Raw genomic sequence first — 11,700 nt, forward strand, 5'->3', positions numbered from 1 at the left:
CAACAAGAATTATATTATTCAAAATCATAATCAGGACCTACAAAAATTTCTGACAACTTTGCGATGAAATTGTGACAAATTTATGGTCTCTTCAGCTTTTGTCACCGTTGTGTCGCAAATTTGTTCAAAAAATTAGGTTTCTTGACATCAAAAACGCGTCGTAATTTTATCGAAATTTGTGACACATTTTTTGCAGGAAAACATCATAACAAAATGGCCAATTTTCTAGTAGTAAAGTGGGTAGCGATAACAACACATGTTGTATTATGTTATTATTTTTAGGGTTAGTATCATTTTAAAAACCTTTGGCAATTTGCAATAACAAAGTATTTAAGCCACCACATTTTTTTTTTCTAAGTGGTAGGACCGTTATAAGTTTTTAACCTAACAAATTACTAATAAACTAGTATTAAGCACCCCCTCGTTGCGGCCGGGGCGAACACCAATTCCACACCACTGCTAGCGACCACTAACACTAAAGGTGCGCTGTGTTGATGCGAATAAATTAAACTGAAATTAACGTAAAACATATAAAAGAATAACAATTTCAATCCCCCCCATCTGTGATGTTAGCAACAAGGGAATTCAATTTTTCTGTTTTCTAAAGATTTAATGAAAGCGCTAATCTTTCCCTTAACTTCACTGTGGTAGAGCTTATGAAGACTATTGACTTTGTAATTAACATTTACAATCCTTGCCGTCTTTTCGAATTTCCTCACACAGGTTTCCACTGCGATAGAATCCACGCTGCCTAATACATATAGTATCTTTCTATCTGTATACAACAAGCTTACGAAGAATATAGCATAGTCAACTCCAACGAGGCTAGACACCACCTTCTTTATCTTGCGTATATCACTTTCCTTATTAAAGTATCCCAGCCAAATTCTCTATAATATACAGACAAACAAAAGAAGAAAAACTAGTTCTATCAGGGAATTAAAAATATTAGACGGTCATGGATTTAAGAAGCTTGTGTGGAAAATTAACTAGCGGTGATTCCTGCCAACAAGAAAGATCAAAGTATATACGTACTTTGTAAAGGGTGTCTCTATGACGCTCTGGGACATGGTTTAGTAGCATGCATGATGTATCCAAGTCTTGTGACTGATAAGATTTTCTCCATCCTTGTAACTCTACGAGAACGTGTGATTAGTATGACTAGTTGTCAATATATGGAGCTTAAGAGTATCCATAATTACTTGGTACGAGAACTTACCTCTATATGGAAAGGTCTCACCGAACCATCTCTGTATCTCATCAGGGGACTTTGACTTGAAGAAATCACGGCGACAAAGATAGTACGTTCCTGTGGTCAGCTGAAATTCAGAGAGATCTCCTCCAATAACTTCCATTTGCATCCTTGGGTTTTCCAAGTTTTCTTGTTGCTGTACTTCACCTTCATCCATATACACAAGGCTGGCACCACATTTGCTTACTTTCATTCCACTCTGCACCATGATATGCACATAGATTTCGTCACCATCCTCTAACGTGTCGCCAATTGGCCAATAACTTAACCATGCAACATCTTCATCAACTTTGGGTTTGCAATACACCATAGGGTTGTATATCCAGGTAAGATCCTTGGATCTGTTGCTGATTTGGATAAACAAAGGCCACCTGTCTTTATGTTCAGATCCTGATAATCTATATAAGCAACATACTTGTAATCCCTGGATCTTGTGTCTCTTTTGATGCAAACACACATGGAAGGATAAGGAATCGTTTGCTGATGTATACTCATATGTTGATGTATACTCAAATGCCATCATGCTTTGATCTTTTATGCCTTGCAGATAGGTGCTCCTTATACCATATTCATACAGAATCTATGACATGCAAATTGCAAAAAAAAGTCCAGTTAGCTAGCTGTAGTTCAATCAGTTTCCTAATGAGGCATAGATACATAAATTTGTTAACTTTTGCATTATTTTAAGAAATAATAGACACAACCTGGAAATGCCAAATTCGGCCTTTAGTAATCTCATCACCGACCATGTCCAACTTATGATCTTGATATTCTTTGATCCGTTTCATATGTCTCAGATCTACTTCATCGAGTTCTTCTATGGTCGCTAATTTAAAAAGGCCTTGAACTTCAGACAATCTGAAACAACCTCTATAATCAAACTTCCGTAGACTGAAACGAGTGGATTGGAATGCTACTTTCTCCAGTGATATACAATTGTATGTATACAACTCCTCCAGCGTACTAGGGAGATTCATAATGGACTTCAGCCATTTACAAGAAGTCAAATTGAGAACCCGAAGTACACTAAGATCAATGTTTCTGGGTATGGACTCAAATAGATTACAACTTAAATTCATTCCATATAATGGCCCATTGAACGAAAAACAAAGTTCAAGGGGATACATCGGATTTCCTCCATGGAGAAACAAAAACTTTAACGAATGTGGAAAGGAGAACAACGGTTGATTAAGAAGCTTCTTACCCCAGGAAGCTTTCCACAGAGCTTTACATTGTGCCAAGTTCAAGAGAGAAAGATTCTCAAGGCCTTCTATGGTTTTACAAATATGAGTCAGATTGGTGCAACACCAAAGAATCAGTGTTTGAAGATTAGGGAGGCGACAAAACTTGCAGATACTCACAAGGTTGTAACACGATGTAAGGTTTAGAACTTTCAGCGAATTAAGTTCCTGTTCCATAAACACATATTTGTTTTATGAAAGTACATTCATATGAAGTCTATCTAAAATATTATAGACTATCTAAAAGAACATATGTTCTGTAAACTAAAAGTTTAATTCCTACCATGGGAGGTTCAAACTTTTCCAAGTCTCCATTAGTCATATCTATAGCCACTAAGAGTGTGCTCCTTAATAATCCCGAGGGTATTGTTTTCAAATGACATCCATGCCAGCACAACCATCTTAATTCTGGAATATTCTTGTAGTCCCCAACAAGTATCACATATTTTAGCCGGAGCAGTTTTAGTTTATGCAACTTTGCAAGTGAAGATGTTTTAATGGATGACACCTGCGAATTTAGCATGAAGTGACATAATTAGCATACCACATATATCTGGTAAATGAACCAAACCTTAAAAGTATCGATAAGCATCGATCATGAAGTTCTTAAATTGACGTTTTTTAGTCATGGTGTTGTATGACAGTTATGGTCCACAGATAATCAATTTTATTATCATCTCATAAGCTACCACACATTAGTTCACTTCATTGGCTTACCTTTGTCCCTTTTGGGATAAACCGTGTGTCAAGTGTTAGACCTTCAATTGTTTCTGAATCCTATAAAGAAAGCCATAAAAAGAGATCAAGATAGTTGAAAGGGGGTTTTGAAATTAAAAGTAATTCTGTGGATAAATTTTAAGAGCTATCTTACGTCTCCTTTTATTAACACACGATAAGCTTCATCGTTACACCAGACTCTAGCATGATCTATAGACTCTTCACGAATTATATTTCTTCCCATATCTTGAAGCAGTTGATGCATCATCAATTTCTTATAAGGTGAAACCGTTAGAAGACATCTATTGATAAGCATCCTGATGCCATCTTTTGCATGCCAGTCATTCTCCATTATCTTAACCACATAATCCTCATCTTCGCCAATAAAGAAAACAACAATATGCAGAAACAACTCTCTATAACAGGCAAGTGGCAAGGAGTCAAAGCTTTTTTTTAGTACACTTTGGATATTACGATCAACATCTCCTCTCACAGGACATAGTGAATTCAACCTACTTTTCCAAGTTTCTTCTATGCTATTTCTTTCTCGCGGGTCTTCCGCGCCAACAATTAGAGAAGAGCCCAAAACCTTAAGAGCTAGTGGATTTCCACCACAAAATTCTGCCATCTGTACAGAAAGGTCCCAAACACATTGCAAGGGAAATTCTGAATTAAAGGCATGGTAACTTAATACTTTAAATGATTCAAGATCATTCAACAATTTTACTTGGTGTACATGACACCTCCAAGATAGTTTCTCAAACCCTAAATGTATATCTAGACGCCTAGTTGTTACTATAATCTTGCTTTGTGTATCGTTGGAATTTATTCCAAGTAAAATTTCTAATTGGTCGAATTCATCAATGTCATCAAGGACTATGAGAACTTTTTTCATATGTAGGACGTTGTTGATCATAGTCGTACCCTCCGAAACCCCAGATATTATTTTTTCCTTGCCTCCTAAGATGTCTGTGAGAAGCTGCTTTTGTAGCCCAAGAACACCGTAAGCTTCTTTGAAATGCTTACCAACCTCTTCAAGAAAACAACTGCTTTCAAAGTTGTGCTTGTTTGAGTTGTATATATATTGGGCAAGTGTAGTTTTGCCACCACCTCCCATTCCACAAATTGCTAGAACATTAGTTGTACTGGAGTGCTCATTTCTCAACCACGAATTGATATCTTTAGCTCGATTCTCCATTCCGATTAGATAAGCTGGAGTACTAACAAGTTTCAAATCTAGTTCACAGTCAATCTTGTCAACGATTTTTGCAATAAACTCTGTTTCGGAGCTGCACAAACATTGCTACTTCAGACCATAAAATTTGAATAAAATTGCTTTAGCAAGCATTATATTCTACCTGCAGCTACTAATTAACAAATTTATGTGATTATGAAGCTATCATTTAATCATTGTGTACTTATAAGAATGATTAAGGCCACCGGTAATGGGGCGCCATATCGCGGCCAAGGAGAGCATAGCGCCCGGCCACACCACTACGGCCGGCGCTATGGGCTGAAGATTTCGGATTCTCGCGAAGGTGATAACGGGTGAAAAGTGGTGTTTTCAAAAAAGTGACCGTCCAACCATCACATAAATTAAATTTTTTTTTTAAATTTCTATATATAATCATCCGTTTCACCCATTTTTTGGGTAAATTACATTTTTCGTCCTTTGTACCGGATTGCAACATATAGCTTTTAACTTCAATAATTACACTTATAATCCTTTATTTGCAAAACCCGTTACACTCTACGTCCTTTGGCCCTAATCTAGTTAAAATTTTCAGTTATGTATGACATATGCCTTGCATATGAGGGTAGATTGGTAATTTTACTCACTTATATAAAATATTTATTTAATTAATAAATCAAATACAATTGTGAACACTGACTCTCTCCATCAAAATTGAAACCAATCACCAACCCCCACTACAAAACCATAGATCAAGAATTCAAGATCTTTGTTTTTCTTGGCAGATTTGAATGTTGACGGTTTCAGGGGATGAAAAGAGTGAAGAGGGTTTCAGGGGTTGAAGAGGTGAGAGGGGTTTGTTGGATCTGTTATCTGTCCGTCTAAGGGTGGTGGTGGTCGTCGGATAAGGGGTCGCCAGATCTGTTATCTGTCTCTCTTATCAACACGACCCAAGGCATCCAATGGTTCATTTGTTATTGAAGGAACTGAAGAGAGAAGATGAGAAACAGATCTGAGATCCTAGTAATCGAGCTCGGAACACCGTCGTTGTTGATCGGAGTGACATATCTGGTAGGTGACGGAGCGAATACATCATTTGAGATGTGATAAGGTGTTATAATTAACAATTTTCTTAATTATGCACCAATTTGAGGCATAATTTCAAATCTAAATCATCAATCTTGGCGGTGGATGAGGGAGGTGGTTGTGAGTTTTGTATGGTGATAAGATTCAAATTCTTGATCTGAGACGGATAATCGACGAGGGGTCAGGATTTACAGAAAAAAGGATGAGGATGAAGAACTTTGATTACGATTGTGTTTTTTTTTTTTTTTTTTTTTTTTTTTTTTTTTTTTTTTTTGTTCTAATGTATTTAAACATATGAAGTTGATAGTTGTAGCATCTGTGATGAATTAATTTGTAGTGGAATGATAATTGATGATTTCATTAGTAACGCTTTCGGTGAGCTGTCCTTTGTAAAATCTTTTTGTGTTTCTTGTTTCTTTGTTTGAACCACGTTTGACGATATTTGAGGTGGTGGCGACAGGATGTGGTAGTGGCGGCAGGATGAGGTGGTGGTGGTAAGATGTGGTGGTTAGGGTTTTAGGGTTAGGAAATTGGGGAAGATGAAGTATATATGAATTTTTTTTGGTTTTATTTATTAAAATATATATAAACACATGAATTGACCAGAACAAACTTAAGTGAATAAAGTTAACTGAAAATTTTAATCTGATTAGTGCTAAAGGACGTAGAGTGTAACGGGTTTTGCAAATAAAGAATTGTGACTATATTTATTGAAGTTAAAAGTTATCCGTTGCAATCCGGTACAAACATAAGGACCAAAAGTGTAATTTACCCCCCATTTTTTAAACACCAACACACTCCCAAACCATCTTTTCTCTATATTTATTTTATAAAAATCTAGGTTTTTATAGAATGCATCCCTTCAACCGCGGTTTTGTTCCTCCGCGTTCTAGCCGACCCGTTTCTCCGGTTTCTCCGGTTCCCAAACGAGCAATCTAGCCGTCCCGTTTCTCCGGTTCCCACTTGACCCACCCCGTTCGGATCCGGTTTTGTTGAGTTCAATCAACATCAAACCGGGTTTTTGAACCTATTGAATCAGCCCCTCTCATGGGACCCAAATCTACACGATTGGAACCCGAATCAAAACATGGGAGGAATCGGGTCGTCTTAAGCTTCGGCTCAGCACATGCATTCGGCTAGCCACTACGCAAGCCCGACGTCGTCCCGGATACACAACCAGTAGTAGAGGAGGTGCAACAAAACAAAATCAAACGCAACCATAAAAAGAAAACTGAAACCCGAACAAAAAAAATGTGCAACCATGGGATGATAAAGAGAGTTCGTGTTAACTCGAGCTTGGCTCGACGTGTCGGAGAACCTCGAAATAGGTAATATTTTTTTAAGGGGTTCGGTATAAATTTTTTTGTATTAAATTTTTTGTTTTAATTTTTTGTATTACTTTTTTGTCTGAATTTTTTGTTTTCTTGTAACAAACAACCAAAGTAAAAGTGTCTTTTCAAACCGAATCTGGGAACTATTTTTCGGGCTCATGAGTAGGGGGATAGCTACCAGCCATTGGATTCAATATCGGGCAAGTGGACCGATATCAACAAAAAGTGTACAAATTTTCAATCCGTTTACCAATGGGTAAAAAATGGATGGAAAAGTGGCCATAGCGACGAGGACATTACACAGGCCGCCTTAATAGAATAACAAGCCGCTCAAGGTAATTTCCCATACTTGAAGTGTTGGCAAATTCTTCATAATAGCACCAAATGGGCAAACGTCCCTACCACGGTAGGAGCTACTTCGGGTCGGTCCGCAAATAAAAGGCCGTCAAAGAGATCGAAAACCAACGAATCGGTTGAACCTGAAACGCCAAAGTCTGATGCTCGAAACACGGACGCAAACGATGTTAATCCATTATTCACCAGGGAGGAAGGGGCGGAAGAGCCGGCGGAAGAGCTAGCTCGACCCGCCGGAAGAAGAAGCGGTGCAAGATCGAGGAGGCCGGAGTCATCGTCGGTGTCGTCCGCCTTGGCTAATGTCTTTTCGGAGATAAACCAACGCCTTAAAGACATACACGACCTTGGGGCTCAACGTATGGAAGAGAACCGTGAAGTGACCGAGATGATGCGGGATAGACAATGGGCTCCAAACTTTGAATTCTACTCGAGACCGCACGACCACCTAAACGAAAAAGCGTTGAAGGTGGCGCTACAACAAAAGAAGCGAATAAAAAAATATAATCTTTGAGTTTTTTATATTTTATTGTAATGTTTTTTTAATTTAATGAGATGGTTTTTTATTTTATAAAGTTAGAAATTAATTATAAAAAAATTGAAAATTAATAAATGACTAATGATGACTAAGGGGCTTTGTGACTACACATGGTCTAAGACCACCCGTAGTGGTTTAGAAAAATAATGCCCCCACCATGGGGCATTATCCGACACGTGTCATCCCAGTCAGCATGGGGCGTTATTGCAAAAGTGACGTAGTGAGAATAATTGTAAGTGCAGTTCCTGCCGGGTAACTGTCGCTTATCAGTTCTGGTCAACCAAAGCAGAAGTCCAAGTTAAAGTCAATGATAATGAAGATTATCAATTGCTGAAGGCAGAACGATATCGAGAGAAAAAAAGAAGCTTTGTGCACCTCTCTAGAGAGACTATGTGTTAGTGAGAGAAAACTAGGGTTTAGATCTTTGTGATCTAAATCCAGCTTGTAGATGATGTATACTCCTTTGGTTTGTGTAACCTGTGATGACTGATTCATCAATAAAGAGATTCATCTTCTACATATTTCTATCTTGTTCATATTTTGTTCTTCATGCCTTGAATCAAGTGCAATGTTTGATGTTCGTCATTGATCCAGTGCTTTCACAATAATGCCTGATAATGCCCCTTCCAATCATTAAACAAAAAAAGAAAAAGCAAACTATTTTCTCATTGGTGGGTCAAACCCAGTCAAACCTTCCTTCTTCCAATTTAGGCGTTTTAATTATAATGCCCAAGCAATTTTTTTTCAAAAATAATGCCCCATAATGCCCTATGTAATGGGGGAGTGGGCGTTTTTTTTTTTGAAAATAGTACCCATAATGCCCCACTACACATGGTCTAATGGTAGATGTATTTGATACTATAAACTCAGGAATACAAGACTTTATATAGACAATTAATAGAAGGGAAAGAGCTAATTCTATGGATCTAGCTAAAGTAAAGGATGACCAATATAGACATTCTAAATATATATATTGCTGAGATTGTGCAAATAATTGTGAAATGTTCCTCATGATTCTGTAATATTCTTGTACTTCCCTTTGATCATAATAATTGAAAATAAGCTTTATAAACCTTAAATATTGAAATCATACCCTGAAGCAACCATGCCAGTCAAATCAGCAACCTCTCTTAGGGCTAACTTCCACCGATTCACATTCTCCTCTGTCCACTTTGTCCCTTCAATTTCTTCTCTCACTTTAATGGCAAACTTCCGTTGCTGGTTCCTGACATCTGATGGATCAACGTGGTAAAAAACTGGCAAGACAAAATGATTGTATTTCTTCTTTTGTTCGAGGATCAACGAGAGCTCTTCAAGGCACCAACTGGATTTGGCATAGTTTTTTGACAATACAACAACCGAAGCCCTTGAATTTTCGATTGCTTTAACAATTTCAGGCAATAAATCTCTACCTCTTTCGATTTCTTCATTATCTCTAAACGCATTAATTGCTGCTCGTTTTAAAGCTGCATAGAGATGGTCCGTAAAAGAATGACGAGTATCTTCACCTCTAAAGCTTAGAAAAACACTAAACCTTGTATGATCTGAGCGAGAAGAACGCATGGATGAAGAAGTAGAACCCATATATATTGAAGAATTATGATCTGAGCGAGAAGAACGCATGGATGAAGAAGTAGAAGCCCTTGGTATTGAAGAGTTATGATCTGAGCGAGAAGAACGCATGGATGACGATGTAGAAGCCATTAATATTAAAGAGTGTGTGATGTGATTTGAGAAGTTAAGGAAATATATTTATAAGGCATACAAAATTATGGTTTTTGTCGCCAAATTGTTAATATCAAAGAATGTGTGATGTGAAAGGTGAATATATGAGAGACAAATTTATAGTTTTTGCCGCCAAACTGGGTAATCACTTCGGTTTTATCTCGCTGGAGAATGTAACGATGGAGATTAATATTACTAAACTAGATTATTAGACCCGTGTACTACACGAGTTTAAGGATATAAAATTATAACTTATTTGATTTTATGTTGTCTTCAAAAATTTATATACGTGAACTTTTTTTGGTCATCCGTAAAAACCGATTTTTTTAGAAACAAACCAACGTTACATATAAATTGTCTTGTACTTTTATATATCGTCATGGCAAAAGATAGGGCGAGAGTAAACTGTCTTCTTTTCAATACGTATCCTTCTATTTGGCAGTATTAAACGAAATCAAGGGATAAACATATAAGTGTCAGTATTACTTCCGGATAATATGAGTGCCTCAATAACCTGATCACCCAGTGATAGGACCTGTAGTAGAGTTCCATATACATAAACTATTCTTTCGATCAATATAACTCTATTTAGAACATCCAGTGAGTATAGACTTGCATCAAAATTATTATGAAGATATTATATCCTTAAACCCGTGTATTAGGCCATGGGGTATGGGGTTTGGGTTGGGGCGTGGCCCCTTGGGGCTTGGCTTTCAAGCCGGGCGTGGGGCGGTAGGGCCAAGCGAGCTGACGGAATTTCATTTGCTCACCCCGCCACGTCAGGCGGCTAATTCAAATTTTGAATTTAAAAATTCGAACGGTTCCCCCATACCACCAAACCGCCACCCCGGTCTCCCAACAACCTCTATATATTTGTAACCCCCAACCCACTGGTCACCCCATCCCACGAACCGAAACCCCACCGAAACCCCACCGGCTACGCAGTCTTGAACCGGCTACCCCGCTGGTCCCCCCATCCCACGAACCCAACACCGCTATGGCATCCTGGACCCATGAAGAAGAAATGGCACTCGTCACTAGCGACGTCGACACTATGAAGGGGCGGCCACCGGGCCAAACAAAATATTGGACGGAAGCATTCGCGGCCTACCGACATAACGTCGATAACGACCGCCACAACCTCAACGCGTGCCAACATAAATGGCGCGAGCTACGGCTCAAGCTCGAGTGTTTCAAGGCTTACTACGAAGCCGCTCCCGGTGGCGAGTTAAGCCATGAGGACCGGGTGGCGGTGGCGAACATAGAGTTTCGAGGCAAGGAAAACAAGGCGTTCGATAAGATCGACCTTTTTGAAATTTTTTTAGCGCTTTAGGTTTGTTTATTTTGTAATTTTTAGAAATTATGTAATTTTTAGGATTATGTAATTTTTAAAATTTTAGTGAAGTTGTAGGTTTTTTTTTTATAAATGTTGTGTGATTTTTTAAAAAAATTTTGTATTTTTTTTTTAAACTATCCTGCCCCGCGGTGCACCCAACCCAAGCCCAACACACGCCCCGCCATACCCCGCGGACACGTAACCAGGCAGTGGGGGGCTCCCTTTACACGTGTCAGCAAATGCCCCAACCCAAGCCCAACCCCCGCCCCACCATACCCCACGGTCTTACACGAGTCTAATAACATTAAAAGTGTTTTTAAAGCATGGAAGTAAACCGGTTTTCAAGTATCGGACTAACTTATTCTTTACCAATTTTATTATTATAATATAAAATAATAATTTATTTAATAGAAGTTTTAAACATATAGTAAAAAAATTCTTTTAAAGAATAAGAATGTGTTATCACATTAACATTATTTGAAATTGTTTATTTTAAGTAGAATTGTTACTAATAACTAATTATATATTTTAGATAATTTAAAAGTAAATGATCAATATTTAAGTAGACAATAAAAATATTTATTGGTATTAATTTGTTAAGGAATTTTTCATTGTTTTGTATTAATTAATTAATATTAATAATAATAATATTTGTGAATTGTAGGATAGAATAATTTCATGTGGTATTATTTGAACTCTTTTATTAGTATGAGAATGACATGTGGCATTAAGTAGACCCTCCTATTAGATACTAGGTTATGGACCCCGTGTGTTACACGGTTTGAATAAAGAAAATATCTCATAGAAGTAAAAGATGACAAATGCCATTAAAAAGTTGCGTAAAACCACCCATAATCAGAAAAATGTCAATTTCTTTAAAATTTGAGGAAAAATAAAATAAATTAACACAATTTAAGATGCTAATATGTCG

The 11,700-nt window shown here is 37.5% G+C and overlaps 2 protein-coding genes across 2 annotated transcripts; both read right to left on the reverse strand.

Moving 5' to 3' along the window:
* Positions 1-565: 565 nt before the first annotated feature.
* LOC110931298 lies at positions 566-2,012 on the reverse strand. The gene is made up of 3 exons (XM_035987449.1): positions 1,220-2,012; positions 1,036-1,136; positions 566-890 (listed from the first exon to the last, which is right to left on the reverse strand). The coding sequence occupies exons 1-3, from the start codon at positions 1,773-1,775 to the stop codon at positions 570-572; spliced, it is 978 nt and encodes a 325-aa protein (XP_035843342.1). The 5' UTR covers positions 1,776-2,012; the 3' UTR covers positions 566-569.
* LOC110931297 (disease resistance protein RUN1-like) lies at positions 1,936-9,412 on the reverse strand. The gene is made up of 5 exons (XM_035987977.1): positions 8,802-9,412; positions 3,365-4,499; positions 3,211-3,270; positions 2,777-3,001; positions 1,936-2,661 (listed from the first exon to the last, which is right to left on the reverse strand). Exons 1-5 carry the CDS (start codon positions 9,410-9,412, stop codon positions 1,936-1,938), a joined length of 2,757 nt encoding a protein of 918 aa, XP_035843870.1.
* Between the last annotated feature and the right edge of the window lie 2,288 nt (positions 9,413-11,700).

Source organism: Helianthus annuus, chromosome 3, assembly GCF_002127325.2.
Source record: "Helianthus annuus cultivar XRQ/B chromosome 3, HanXRQr2.0-SUNRISE, whole genome shotgun sequence".
NCBI lineage: Eukaryota > Viridiplantae > Streptophyta > Magnoliopsida > Asterales > Asteraceae > Helianthus > Helianthus annuus.

Coding starts and splice junctions, on each gene's coding strand:
- LOC110931298 (XM_035987449.1), bottom strand. CDS start 1,775: ATGATGGCATTTGAGTATACATCAACATATGAGTATACATCAGCAAAC. Junction 1,137..1,219: donor TGAGACCTTTCCATATAGAG/GTAAGTTCTCGT, acceptor ACGTTCTCGTAG/AGTTACAAGGATGGAGAAAA. Junction 891..1,035: donor ATAGAGACACCCTTTACAAA/GTACGTATATAC, acceptor TGTATATTATAG/AGAATTTGGCTGGGATACTT.
- LOC110931297 (XM_035987977.1), bottom strand. CDS start 9,412: ATGGCTTCTACATCGTCATCCATGCGTTCTTCTCGCTCAGATCATAAC. Junction 3,002..3,210: donor TTATCCCAAAAGGGACAAAG/GTAAGCCAATGA, acceptor CTAAATTCGCAG/GTGTCATCCATTAAAACATC. Junction 2,662..2,776: donor AAAAGTTTGAACCTCCCATG/GTAGGAATTAAA, acceptor TTTATGGAACAG/GAACTTAATTCGCTGAAAGT.